The sequence below is a fragment of the Chiloscyllium punctatum genome, chromosome 41, assembly GCF_047496795.1.
Source record: "Chiloscyllium punctatum isolate Juve2018m chromosome 41, sChiPun1.3, whole genome shotgun sequence".
Taxonomy (NCBI): domain Eukaryota; kingdom Metazoa; phylum Chordata; class Chondrichthyes; order Orectolobiformes; family Hemiscylliidae; genus Chiloscyllium; species Chiloscyllium punctatum.
In genome coordinates, this window is record NC_092779.1 from 33,153,761 (window position 1) to 33,168,545 (window position 14,785).

The 14,785-nt window shown below is 40.6% G+C and overlaps 1 protein-coding gene across 1 annotated transcript in view; it reads right to left on the bottom strand.

Moving 5' to 3' along the window:
- LOC140464977 (acidic amino acid decarboxylase GADL1-like) overlaps positions 1-14,785 on the bottom strand; it is a 123,105-nt gene that overhangs the window by 60,308 nt on the left and 48,012 nt on the right. Inside the window, exons 4-6 of the mRNA XM_072560687.1 lie at positions 13,956-14,046; positions 9,539-9,645; positions 5,544-5,659 (exon numbers count right to left, since the gene is read on the bottom strand). Coding sequence (XP_072416788.1) covers positions 5,544-5,659; positions 9,539-9,645; positions 13,956-14,046 — 314 coding nt within the window. The remainder of the gene's footprint in view (positions 1-5,543; positions 5,660-9,538; positions 9,646-13,955; positions 14,047-14,785) is intronic.

Sequence of the window (14,785 nt, forward strand, 5' to 3'; positions counted from 1 at the left end):
TTACAGCTGTGCTGAGGGAGGATATTCCCGGAAATACATCCAGGGAAGTTATTTGGATGGAACTGAGAAATAAGAAAGGGATGATAACCTGATTGGAATTGTATTACAGCCCCCCTAATAGTCAGAGGGACATTGAGAAATAAACTTGTAAGGAGATCTCAGCTAGCTGCAAGAATAATAGGGTGGTTATGGTAGGGGATTTTAACTTTCCAAACACAAACTGGGACTGCCATAGTGTTAAACGTTTAGATAGAAAGGAATTTCTTAAGTGTGTACAAGACAATTTTCTGATTCAGTATGTGGATGTACCTACTAGAGAAGGTGCAAAACTTGACCTGCTCTTAGGAAATAAGGCAGGGAAGGTGACTGAGGTGTCAGTGGGGGAGCACTTTGGGGCCAGCGACCATAATTCTATTAGATTTAAAATAATGATGGAAAAGGATAGACCAGATCTAAAATTTGAAGTTCTAAGTTGGAGAAAAGCCAATTTTGATGATATTAGGCAAGAACTTTCGAAAGCTGATTGGAGGCAGATGTTCGAAGGTAAAGGGATGGCTGGAAAATGAGAAGCCTTCAGAAATGAGATAATGAGAATCCAGAGAAAGTATATTCCTGTTCAGGTGAAAGGAAAGGCTGGTAGGTATAGGGAGTGCTGGATGACTAAAGAAATTGAGGGTTTGGTTAAGAAAAAGAAAGAAGCATATGTAAGGTGTAGTCAGGATAGATCGAGTGAATCCTTAGAAGAATATAAAGGAAGTAGGAGTATACTTAAAAGGGAAATCAGGAGGGCATAAAGGGAACATGAGATAGCTTTGGCAAATAGAATTAAGGAGAATCCAAAGAGTTTTTACAAATACATTAAGGACAAAAGGGTAACTAGGGAGAGAATAGGGCCCCTCAAAGATCAACAAGGCAGCCTTTGTGAGGTGCCACAGAAAATGGGGGAGATACTAAATGAGTATTTTGCATCAGTATTTACTGTGGAAAAGGATATGGGCGATATAGACTGTAGGAAATAGATGATGACATCTTGCAAAATGTCCAGATTACAGAGAAGGAAGTGCTGGATGTCTTGAAACAGGTAAAGGTGGATAAATCCTGAGGACCTGATCAGGTGTACTTAAAACTCTGTGGGAAGCTAGAAAAGTGATTGCTGGGCCTCTTGCTGAGATATTTGTATCATCGATAGTCACAGGTAAGGTGCCGGAAAACTGGAGGTTGGCTAACGTGGTGCCACTGTATAAGAAGGGTAGTAAGGGTAGTGATTCCTGAAGAAGGGCTCATGCCTGAAACGTCGATTCTCCTGCTCTTTGGATGCTGCTGACCTGCTGCGCTTTTCCAGCAAGACGTTTTTAGCTCTGATCTCCAGCATCTGAGTTCACTTTCTCTTAGTAAGGACAAGCCAGGGAACCATAGACCAGTGAACCTGATGTCGATGGTGGGCAAGTTGTTGGAGATGGAATCCTGAGGGACAGGATGTACATGTATTTGGAAAGGCAAGGACTGATTAGGGATAGACAATTTGGCTTTGTGCATGGGAAATCATGTCTCACAAATGTGATTGAGTTTTTTGAGGAAGTAACAAAGAAGATTGATGAGGGCAGAGTGGTAGTTGTGATCTATATGGATTTCAGTAAGGCGTTCAACAAGGCTCCCCATGGGAGACCGATTAGCAAGGTTAGACCTCATGGAATACAGGGAGAACTAGCCATTTGGATACAGAACTGGCTCAAAGGTAGAAGACGGTGGTGGTGGAGGGTTGTTTTTCAGACTGGAGGCCTGTGACCAGTGGAGTGCCACAAGGATCGGTGCTGGGTCCTCTACTTTTTGTCATTTACATAAATGATTTGGATGTGAGCATAAGAGGGATATAGTTAGTACGTTTGCAGATGACAGGAAAATTGGAGGTGTAGTGGACAGCGAAGAGGGTAACCTCAGATTGCAACAGGATCTTGATCAGATGGGCCAGTGGGCTGAGAAGTGGCAGATGGAGTTTAATTCAAATAAATGCGAAGTGCTGCATTTTGGGAAAGCAAATCTTAGCAAGACTTATACACTTAATGGTAAGGTCCTAGGAAGTGTTGCTGAACAAAGAGACCTTGGAGTGCAGGTTCATAGCTCCTTGAATGTGGAGTCACAGGTAGATAGGATAGTGAAGAAGGCATTTGGTATGCTTTCCTTTATTGGTCAGAGTATTGAGTACAGGAGTTGGGAGGTCATTGCGGCTGAACAGAACATTGGTTAGGCCACTGTTGGAATATTGTGTGCAATTCTGGTCTCCTTCCTATCAGAAAGATGTTGTGAAACTTGAAAGGGTTCAGAAAAGATTTACAAGGATATTGCCAGGGTTGGAGGATTTGAGCTATAGGGAGAGGTTGAACAGGCTGGGGTTGTTTTCCCTGGAGCGTCGGAGGTTGAGGGGTGACCTTATAGAGGTTTACAAAATTATGACGGGCATGGATAGGATAAATAGACAAGGTCTTTTATCTGGGGTCAGGGAGTCCAGAACTAGAAGGCATAGGTTTAGGGTTAGATGGGCAAGATATAAAAGAGACCTAAGGGGCAACTTTTTCACACAGAGGGTGGTACGGGTATGGAATGAGCTGCCAAAGGAAGTGGTGGAGGGTGGTACGATTGCAACATTTAAAAGGCATTTGGATGGGTATATGAATAGGAAGGGTTTGGAGGGATATGGGCCGGGTGCTGGCAGATGGGACTAGATTGGGTTAGGATATCTGGTCGGCATGGACGGGTTGGACCGAAGGGTCTGTTTCCATGCTGTACGTTTCTATGACTCTATGACTCTAAATACAACAGCAGATAATATATAGTAAGGGATTTCAACATCGCAAATATTAATTGGGTCAATCATAATGTGAAAGGTTTAGAGGAAGCAGAATTCTTAAAATGTATCCAAAAGAGATTTTTTTTAAGCCAGTATGTAAGAAGCCCTTCACAAGAGGGGGTACTGGGCTAATGGTCGGATACTTGGTAGTGTGGAAGAGCAGAGGGATCTTGGTGTCCATGTACACAGATCTCTGAAAGTTGCCACCCAGGTAAATAGTGCAGTGAAGAAGGCATATGACGTACTGGCTTTTATTGGTAGAGGAATTGAGTTCCGGAGTCCTGAGGTCATGCTGCAGTTGTATAAGACTCTGGTGCGGCCGCATCTGGAATATTGTGTGCAGTTTTGGTCGCCATACTATAGGAAGGATGTGGAGGCACTGGAACGGGTGCAGAGGAAGTTTACCAGGATGTTGCCTGGTATGGTAGGAAGATCCTATGAGGAAAGGCTGAGGCACTTGGGGTTGTTTTCATTGGAGAAAAGAAGGTTTAGGGGTGATTTGATAGAGGTGTACAAGATGATTAGGGGGTTAGATAGGGTTGACAGTGAGAACCTTTTTCCACGTATGGAGTCAGCTATTACAAGGGGGCATAGCTTTAAATTAAGGGGGGGTAGATATCGGACAGATGTTAGGGGTAGGTTCTTCACTCAGCGAGTCGTAAGTTCATGGAATGCCCTGCCAGTAGCAGTAGTGGACTCTCCCTCTTTATGGGTATTTAAGCGGGCATTGGATAGGTATATGCAGGATAGTGGCTTAGTGTAGGTTAGGTGTGCTTTGATCGGTGCAACATCGAGGGCCGAAGGGCCTGTACTGCGCTGTAATGTTCTATGTTCTATGTTCTAAGAGGGACAATTAGGGAAAGAGTAGGGCTCATTAACAATCACAATAGTAATTTGTATGTGTAGATCGGATTCTAAATGAAGACCTTATCTTGCTGTTGATTGGCAATTGGGATAATATTGGTGTACACAGAAAGAGGATGATATATTTAAAGAAATTAACATAGAGAGAGGAGAGAACAGTCTGGCAGGATTGAAAGTAGATAAATATTCATGGCAAGATGTAATCCAACCTATGCTGGTGAGTGAGGCAAGGAAGGAAATAGCACCGGTGCGGGCAATAATTTTCAATTCCTCTCTGGCCAAGTACTGACTTTCCAGAGGACTGGAGGACAGCCAAGAAGGGAAAAACCTGGAAACTACCGGATTGTCATTCAAACCTCAGTGGTACAGAAATTATTAAAAGCAAAAATCTGCATTTGGAGAGGCAGGGATTATTCAAGAACAGTCAATGTGGTTTTCTTAAGGTGAGATCAAATTTTTTGAAGAGATTACTAAGTGTGTAGGTGAGGGCAATGCATTTGACGTGGTCTACTTCGGACTTCAGCAATGCTTTTGGTAAGGTTCTACATGGGAAACTGATAGATCCCATAGGCTGTTACCTTCACTAAAGAAATTTGGCAAGTTGGATCTAGAAGTTTCAGGAGCAGATGTTGAGGGGTGATTTTGTGACTGAAAGCCTGTGTCCAGTAGGGTCCTGCAGGGTGCAGTGCTAGGCCTAGGTGTTTGTGATTTATATATATAAAATATATATATATATATATACATATATTTAGACGTGAATGTGGGAGAATTGATCTGTAGGTTTGCTGATGATACAAAAATTTATGAGATAGTAATTAGTGAAGAGAATAATCTTAGAGTAGAAGAGGATATAGGCGGGCTGATCAAATGGGCTAATCAGTGGAAAATGGAATTCAATTCAGAAAAATGAGAGGTGATGCACTTGGGCAGGACAAAGAAGGCATGTGAATACAAGATGAATGGTAGGATCCTGTGGATCAGAGGGACACTGATGTGCATCTCTACCAGGTCCATAAGGTTGCAGGATAGATAGATAAAGTGGTTAAGATGGCATATAAGCTATTTGTCTGTTTTATCTGAGATATAGAATTTAAGAGCAGGGAGGTCACACTTAAACTGTATAAAAGGTTGGTTAGGCCACAGTTCATAACTGTGCACAGTTCTGGAATCCACATTATACCACAGATTGGAGAGGGCACAGAGGGGATTTACCAGTATGTTGCCCAAGCTGGAATGTTTTAGTTATGAAGAGAGAGAATAGATAGATTGGAGTGGTTTTCCTTAAAGGACAAGAAACTGAGGGGAACATGACTGAGATGCATAAAATTATGAGGGGCATAAATTCTTCCTTGACAGAGGGATCAATGACCGTGGGGCATAGATTTAAAGAAAAGGGCAGGAAGTTTAGAGGAGATGTGAGAGAAGATCTTTTCACCCAGAGGGTGGTGAGAATCTGAAACTCACTGCCTGCAGGATGATAGAGGCAGAAACCCTCATAACGATTAAGATGTATTTAGATGTACACTTATGATGCCAAGGTGTAAAAGGCTATGGACCAAGGGCTAGAAAATAGGATTAGAAAAGTAAGACTGTTGTCTTTGACTGACATGGACTCAATGCGTCAAAGAGCCCTTTTCTGTGCTGTAGACCTCTATGGCTCTGTGATTTCCAAACCTTCATCCACCAAAGAACGTGAACTCATTCTTTATGCACTTCTTTTTCAATAGACTGCAGTTAAGTGCCTCCAATCTTCCTAGAATATGGAGGCCAACATATTCCATCAAGATCTCTTACTACAAGTAACTTAAATGGGATTCTAATGTTTCCAACCTACCTCCTCAGATGTAAACATTGCCAAAGGGGGTGAACCTGAAAGTCCAGTCTCCTTTAAATCTGGACAGCGCTTGTACCGAGCAAGATTGACAGCATACATATTAGAAACAGAGCCCCCTGTTTAGGATAAAATATAAGAAAAATCATTATTTAACTGGAAAATTATACAGTGGAAAAATAACTCTACATAAACAGCGTAGCAAGACATGGATACAGCATACTATCACGGCTGGTACAGGCATTGAACCCAAGCCATTGGTATCACTCAGCAATACAGTTCAGCTGTGCAGCCAACTGAACTATTGCTAACCACTGTTACAGTTCTTCATATCAAAAACAGTTGTGTAACTATACAATCTAAATTTCAAACGTGACACTCTTTACATATAGCAGCATTTAAAAATAAATCATTCATAGGATTGAGAATTGATTGTTAAACTAGCATTAATTGCCCATTGTCCTCAGGATGGTGATGCTAAACTACCTTTGTCAATCACTGTTTCACACAGTGAAAGTATCATCCCAGCAGGCCTAAAACATTTGCTTATAAATTGAAGAGAATCAAAAAAAGCTTTGTATAATATAGTTCTCAAAATACCTCTTCTGATATAATAATCAAAACACCACTTGTATAATACTCACATCAGCATCTCTGTATCTAACACGCTGATAGGTTTAAGTCACTTGGGATTCAGTTGTTGTAGTGGAACTAGCTTCTTCTTGGAGTTTCTATACACTTTAGCTTCAATGTCCTCAGCTTAAACAATCACTTTTGGGTCTTTATCTTTCTGGCACCGACACCAATTTTTTCACTCTAAGATTCCAACTCACTCTATCCTTCTCTGCTTAGCCTGCTGCCTTACGGTAGATAATAGAGGCAGAAACCCTCATAATGATTAAGATGTATTTAGATGTACTCTTATGATGCCAAGGCATACAAGGCTATGGGCCAAGTGCTAGAAAATAGGATTAGGATAGTTAGATTGTTGCCTTTGACTGACGCAGACTCTATGCGTCAAAGAGCCCTTTTCTGTGCTGTAGATCTCTATAGGACTTGGGTTCGCTTCCTGCCTTGTCAACTGTCTGTGTGGAATTTGCAGTTGTCCCAGTGTCTATGTGGGTTTCCTCCCAAAGATGTGCAGGTCAGGTGGACTTACCAAACTAAACATTGCCCTGTAGTGTCAAGGAATGTGCATGTTTGGTGGGTTACCATGGTAACAACCCATGCGGGGTTTAAGGGATAGGGTGAGCCTGGGTGTAATGCTCTTTAGAGGGTCCATGCAGTCTTGATGGTCAAATGGCCTGTTTCTGCACTGTCACATGTCAATAATGATTTAAGAGTGGACATACACCTATGTAAAATGTAGATAAGATCTGTAGAACAAGGAAACTGTTGAAATAGATAAATTCCCCACTGAAATTAATCTGCCACTTTTACCTGGCCTAAATGTGACTCCAAACCCACAGAATTGTGGTTACCTTTTACCTACTCACTAAAATAGCCTAATAAGCCACTTAGTTGAACAACAAATGCTAGTATTGCCAGCAAAATCCACATCCCATGAATGAATAAAGAATAAAAAGAGATATTTGCATGGATTTCAATATAATTAATGGGTTTTTGTCAATAGCAAAGTATTTTTAAGAAAAATATACTGGGTTCCATAATAGATACTAAAAGCTTTATTTATTCAAATTTACCTCCATGGTATGGAGTGAATTTGCGTGGTGGTTGTAAGGGCAAAGGGTGATAGACAGCATGGGTTAGAACCAGTTGACATTGTTGGCACAAGAACTATAAAGGGTCATGGTACTGAGTACAAAGATATAGGTCGGCATGAAGGATATGAGGGGCATGGGGGGGGGGGTTGAATATAAGGACTTAGGTTAGAATGAAGGGTATGGGATGGGTACAGGGGCATAGATTGGCATGGAGGCTATGAAGGATTATGTGTTAGGTTTAGGGTATGCAATGTTATAAGTTGGCATGGATTGGGCATAGTTAGTATGTGTTCAGTGTGTGGTTTTGAGGTATGAGTGTTGTTATTTTTCATTTTCTTTTAAAGTTTGGACAGGGCTGGAGACCTGAGGCAGACCTTCCACCCAGCAACCTCCACACCTGGCATTCACCTCACCACTTCCAGGTTCACCCACCCTGACTTTGAGCACAATGCTCATAAACCAAAAATTTTATGTCCAGACAACCATCTAAAAGTCAAGCTCATGGAGCCAGGAATCATCTTGACCTCATGCACCTGATTTGCAGACAAAAATCCAAGCAATAATCAGAAGTAGGAAGATAGCTAACCACAACACCAGAGCAAGTAGACTGGAAATATGGCAGAAGATAAAGGCAGATTCCTCAATATATTATGGTCAATAAAGTGATTTATTTGAAGTTTTGGAACAAATTCTCATACATGGGCTGATCGAAGTCCTTTAGGAACAGGAGATTTTAATCAACTGTGCTACATTTGACACACAGATTGAGCATTTAGCCTTGAACCTGATTTCCTAATGCCACAAATTTGTCAAGTGATAGCAGGCACAAACTGAGATCAATTTAAAACTAAATTGTTGTTTATCTTTATATTCACAACTGATTGAAATACCGATAGCTTTTAGATTAGATTACAGTGTGGAAACAGGCTCTTCGGCCCAGCAAGTCCACACCAACCCGCAACCCACCCATACCCCTACATTTACCCCTTACCTAACACTACAGGCAATTTAGCATGGCCAATTCACCTGACCTGCACATCTTTGTGACTGTGGGAGGAAACTGGAGCAAACCCACGCAGACACGGGGAGAACGTGCAAACTCCACACAGTCAGTCACCTGAGGCGGGAATTGAACCCAGATCTGAGGGGCTGTGAGGGAGCAGTGCTAACCACTGTGCCGCCCGCTTCTTTGATTGAGAATGATTTGATTCAAAATGTTGGCTAAGATTTGTTTTCTTCATACTCTTATAATTCATCCATAACTGTATAATTTAGAGATTACCCTGATCTATCATGTTTAGGTCCAAAGTCGATGGCTTCATATTTACCTACATTGTAATCAATTTGTCATAATTCTGACCATTCACTTAATTAGGAATATCTTTACAATTTTATGTTCCATCTACTCAACTTACAAATCTGCCTCTTCTGTATTATCTTAGTAAAGGCTTATATGGCACAGTGGTAGTGTCCCTACCTGCTGGCCAGACAGTCTGAGTTTCAGTCCCCTCTGCCCTGGAGGTATGTCTTAATATGTTCAAACAGATTGATTAAAATAATTATAACTTGTTATTTACTGCATTATTGCCTTCTCAACTACTCAGCCAATTTTTCCTTCCAACTCTCCTGTGGCCTCTCAACTTATTCAACAGCTATAAAAGCTATTACATGACATCTATTAGGGAGTGATGGTGGCCTCCTAGTATTATCTCTGGACTATTAATCCAGAGACCCAGGTAATGTTCTAGGGACCCATGGTTCAAATCCTGCCAAGGCAGATGGTGAAATGTGAATTTTTTTAAAAATCTGCAAATAAAATTCTAATGATGACCATAAAACCATTGTGGATTATTGGAAAAACCTTCAGAGAAGGAAACTGCCATCCTTACTTGGTTTGGCTTATATGTGACTCCAGATCCATAGTGATGGAACTCTTAAACTGCCTCTGGAATAGGCAATAAATATTGTCCTAGCCATCAATGCCCTCATTTCATGAATGAATAAAACAACTTGGCTGTTTGAAATTTCAAAGTAAAATCTCACTATTGTAAAGATAAACTCATGCAAAAAGCCAGCACAGCCACAATGAGCTGAATAGCAGCCCTCTCTGCATGTGTAATAAACAACATGCACAACAAGTAAAATTGCTCTCTACTTTAAAGACTGCAAATCAAAACAAACAATCACTGTAGGTAGTGGTCACATGCCTTATAAAGATTAATAGCAGGGAACTTATTTCAGTCAATTAAAATACTGAAATGATTTTTTTCCTACCGGGGCTGAAGATACCATCTCCTTCTGTCCAGCCTATAAGCTCCCGCATCTTCTTTAAAACTACTTCCTCCATGAGAACAAAGACTGGTGCAACCTCATAAGTGTAGCTTTAGTGAAGAAAATAAATAGGGAGATAAAACACAACTTTAAAAGAAAGGAAAAGCTTTCATGTCTACAGCATCTTTCACAACAGGTCATAGCACTTCGTTGCCAATCAAAGCCAATCATTGTAAATTCAGACATTACGCCATCAGCAAATTTAAAACCAATGGAGTCACACTGGATCCCACTCACATATAATAGCGAGAAGCAAGGTCAGAAAAACCCCCCCTGCAATGGGACCTACTGCTAATACTGCCATACAGCAACATTCCCAGATGAATTGGTTTCAACTGATTTCTGCAGCTCCTGTCACTGATTGGTGTAACAACCAAAAATTAAGATCAGTCAATTGTAAAGGTGTAAATCTGGTCTTTACCTCGCAACTATCCTTGTGAAAAATGGATACATGAATGGAAAAAGAGTGACCTCTAAGTCGATGCATACATTGGATAAATCTATAGAAAGAGATCTAGAAAAGATTTAGTTTCCAAGATCAGGAATACAGTCATCTCCATGTGAGAATTTTTCACCAAACTCAAGTTCTGATGAAAAGTCATAGACCTGAAATATTAAACTTGGTTTTTTTTTCCGACTGCAGATACTGTTTGACCTGCTGAGTATTTCCAGTACTTTCTGGTTTTATTTCATACAAGCTGAGGCCGGGAAAAAGGATATGAGCCCTAAAAACAATATTTACATAAACTCACCCTCTGAGGACTAACCAATAACAAAGTGATTGTTGACTGAACTAAATTTACCAAAGGCGTTTTGGAGGGAATGAGTTTGTCTCTCATATTGCATTGGGGTGGGGGAACATGGTGCGGTGGCTCAATGGTTAGCACCAGGGTCCTAGGTACAATTCCAGCCTCAGTGTCTGTCTGTGTGGAGTTTGCACTTTCTCCCCATGTCTGCGTGGGTTTTTTCTGGGTGCTCCGGTTTCCTCCCACAGTCCAAAGATGTGTAGGTCAGGTGAATCAGCCATGCTAAATTGCCCCTTAGTATAAGGTGCATTAGTCAGAGAGAAATGGGTCTGGGTGGGTCACTCTTTGGAGGGTCGGTGTGGACTGGTTGGGCCGAAGGGCCTGTTTCCACACTGTAGGGAATTTAATCTAATCTGAACCCCAGGGGTTATAATAGCATTTGCTTGTTGTGGAAAATTCTGGGCACAGTGTTTCCCAGCCCTGTTCAATTTAAGTTCATTAGGACAGAGTCAGATTCAATGTCTTCCTCCATTTACTGCTGTCTCTCAGATAGTCTGATGTTACAAACAGCTTACAGGTTTTAAAGCTAATCACTCTCCTGATTTTCCCTCAAAAGTCTGTAAGCAAATTGTTTTTTCTCCTTTTTTTAAAAACGCAATGAGGATATATTTCCCCTACACTTCCTGCTTATGAAAACATAACAGCACCACAGTAAAGTTAAACCAGAAATATGGTGTATTTCCTGCACTCTTCGATCTGGGGGAAATTTCTCAACATTAGCACACGATATCTCCAGGCAAAGGACATACAGAACTGAAACAATGAGACAATGTATTCAATTATTAAATCCTTAAATATATAATACAGTCCCTGCTTTCAAGTTCGAGTCCAAAAGTCCAAAGTTGTAGCTAGTGAATTGGAATTCCTTTGGGGCCTTGTCTATGGAGTTAAGCAGTAAATCCTTAACAAATAGAATCTTAGAGCATGGAAATAGGCCCTTCAGCCAACCCATCCAAGTGACCATGTTACCTAAACTGAACTACTGCCATTTACTTGCATTTGACTCATATCCCTCTAAACTTTCCTCTCAATGTACCTTATCAAAAGGATGTAATTGGCAATTCTACTGTCCAAGGGTCCTTTTTCATGGAGATAATGTTCTTTTTGGCAGATAGTAATACAGCACTTAGCATTCCAGATCATCAGGAGGTTGCTGAGTGTTGATTATCTGCATGACACTGACTTCAGAAAAGATTTGAGGATGTTATGATTAAGTCCAAACACATGATTATAGTAACCATCTCTGTGGGACTGTGTTTTATAAACAATGATACACATTAATGTATCAATGGAATTTACTCAAATTGGGACATTTGGGAAACCCACAGATGGTTAATAATGCTGTTTGCAGTAGCTGTTAGTCATATGAGATAGAAGATTGGACCCAATCAGCTTCATTCAAGCTTCTTCGTATACAATGGAGATCACAGAAAGTTAAGGAACAATTGTCAGACCAGAGGTATCAGCATAGAAAACCTCAATGGTACTCCTTATTGCTAGAGATTGTTAATGAGGCAGACTAGGGAATCATGCTTTTGCCACACACTATCTTTTACAACTTCACACTAGAACCATGCATCCTCAATTTCCAGCTCAACTGCCTTTTGTGATGCATGCTACTCTTGAACAATAATTATATTCCTATGTCTTTGAACACTCCCAGCATTTCAGTTTTCATATTCATTAACAGGATATGGGCATCCTGGCATAGCTGGGCTAGGCCAGCATTTGTTGCCTGCTCTCAAGTAAGGTGCAAATGCCTACTTGCGTGGGGTGTAAGGACACTCATAGTGCTGTTAGAAAGGCAATTCCAGGATTTTGACCCAGGAACAGTGAAGGAACAACGATATAGCTCCAAGTCAGAGACACAGTGAGAGGGAGAGAGAGAGAGAGACACACACACACAGAGGGAGAGGGAGAGAGGGAGAGAGAGAGGGACACGGTGTGTCAGAGAGAGAGAGAGAGAGAGAGAGAAGGTGGGGGGAGGGGAAGAGAGAGAGAGAAACACAGTGAGAGTTGGGGAGAGAAAGAGAGACAGAGAGAGAGAGACGGGGGGGGTGGGGGAGAGAGAGACAGAGAGAGAGACAGAGAGAGAGAGAGAGAGAGAAAGAGAGACACGGTGGAGAGTAACTTGTAGGTGCCAATGTTCCCATGGCATTGCTGCTTATCCATCTAAATGGTAGAGATTGCAGGTCTAGAGAGTGCAATTAAAGAAGCATTAGTGAGTTGCTGCAGTTAGTTCTGTAGACAGTACTCACTGCTACAACTTTACATTGGTGACAGAGGGAGTGAACACAGCAGACGACGTACCAGTCAAGTGGGCTACTCTGTCCAAGATGATGTCAAACTTCTTGAGTGTTGTTGGGTCTACAGTCACCCAGATAAGTGGAAAATGTACCATCATATTCCTGACATGTGCCTTGTAGATGGTGGAGAGGCACTAGGGAGTTAGGGGGCAAATTACTCACTGCTGAATTCCCAGCCTCCGATCTGCTCCTGAAGCCACAAATTTAACAAGGGATCGTACCAAAGATCTCCCCTGCTAGTTTATCATTCAACAAGTGCTTAATGGGTTGAATGAACAAAGTGTATTTGAAATGCTGACTGTGCAAGAGGACAAACCTTCTATTATTAGATGCTGGTTAATGTATTCAAGTGGAACTGGAAACCTCTGCAATACTGTTGATATTTTGGGAAGCATTCCAATCAGAAGACAAAAATATATATGCACTAATCTGAGCAGAGGATATAGTGTACGCACCATCAGTCTACAACATTGGCTCAAGGAATTCTAACTATTGATGCAAAAATTACACATCTGTCACACTTTTTGTTGATATTGCACAAAGTATGAAGTGTTATAGCTCCCTCTGAATGGCTGAACATTACACTTGATACTTATTGACAAGTATTTCAATTTGTACTAATGGTGGGATTTATATTGGGACTTTGTGCACCCTCTCCAATTAGCTAGCAGCATCTCAAGATCCTACATTGTTCCATTATTCTTTTTGACTTGCTGGAGGCAATTTTTACCTCAGCTGTGGGTACAAATTATGAAGTTGGGCACAATTTAAACCTATCTCATTTGTTGAGAAACTGACAGGAAAGGCCGCAATATTGGTTTTACACTCTGCCCAATTTTACTTTCTATCGTAATCAATATGAAATAAAGGGTAGAGTATAAAACCAGTGATTTACTGGATGTGGTCAGTCTCTCAGCCTGCACAGTAGGTTAATATTGCCTGCAATGAATCCATACATTTAAAATTATGTAGAAATAGCAAAACAAAAAGAAAATTGCCTGTTTGATACAAGATATCTGGATGTCCAATCAATCTCTGGACCAAAGAAAACAGAAGTAAATAGAATGCTCAACACAAAATCCTTAAGCATAATCCAGCTATCAAGTGGAAATCAAAGATATTCAAAATCTTTGTTGTTACTGCGTAATTTGGGGAACTAAAATAAAAGGCAAAATAAAACTGGAAGTATAAAAGGACCATATTCATTATAATTGACTATGCAAGAGAAGTATTCTGAAAACTACTCACATGCTAGGATTGAGGGCTTCTGTGATAAAACGGGCTACAAGAGAATAATGATCCATCCCAGCATACAGCTGGTTATAGAATCTTGGATGGCCTGCAAAAAACAAAACAAGTCATACAATTTTGCTCAAGGATTTGGATCTAATGGCTCTTTCTCCCTTTTGCTGTTGATTATGATCAGAAAAAGAGCAGGTTACTTTAAATATAGACATTCTAACAGTGTACCCTAAAGACAGAAGAACCAGCTTTGAGCTCACTTGAGACTGCATCCTCTTGACAGCACACTATGTCATAAAGACAGAAAGAAAAGCTATTTTCATTACATTGCCTCTAATATTGTTATTGAGCAAAAAGGAAGCTGAATTACGAACACACAGACACTTAGCGTTCCTAAAGAAGCACAAAACATTATAAGGATTATTTTCAGATATTTTAATCAATGTTATTTAGTGACATACATGTGGCCTTACTGAAAGTTTTGACTTGCGTCGATTTGTATCTGAATGTCTATAGAGTGTGCTAGGATCTCTTCTTATTGCCAATTACCTCAGAGCATTTGTCGGAAAAATATAAATTTAAGTCTGAAACTTCTCAGAGAGGTACAATACTCTGATGAAAAACGTTTTAGGACAGTTTACAAATGGTACTGCATAGCCTGTAGGTTCGATCAGTTTCTTGCAAAGTTTGTAATTTTTCACATCTTCACTATCACAAAGTTTATTTTCAGAGCTATGATTTTCAGCCAGTGAGTGTTTAAAATGTTGTCCAAAAATCTTTACAAGTATTGAGTATTTTGGCTCCTCTTAATTTTTCCTTTAATAAACAACTGTTAC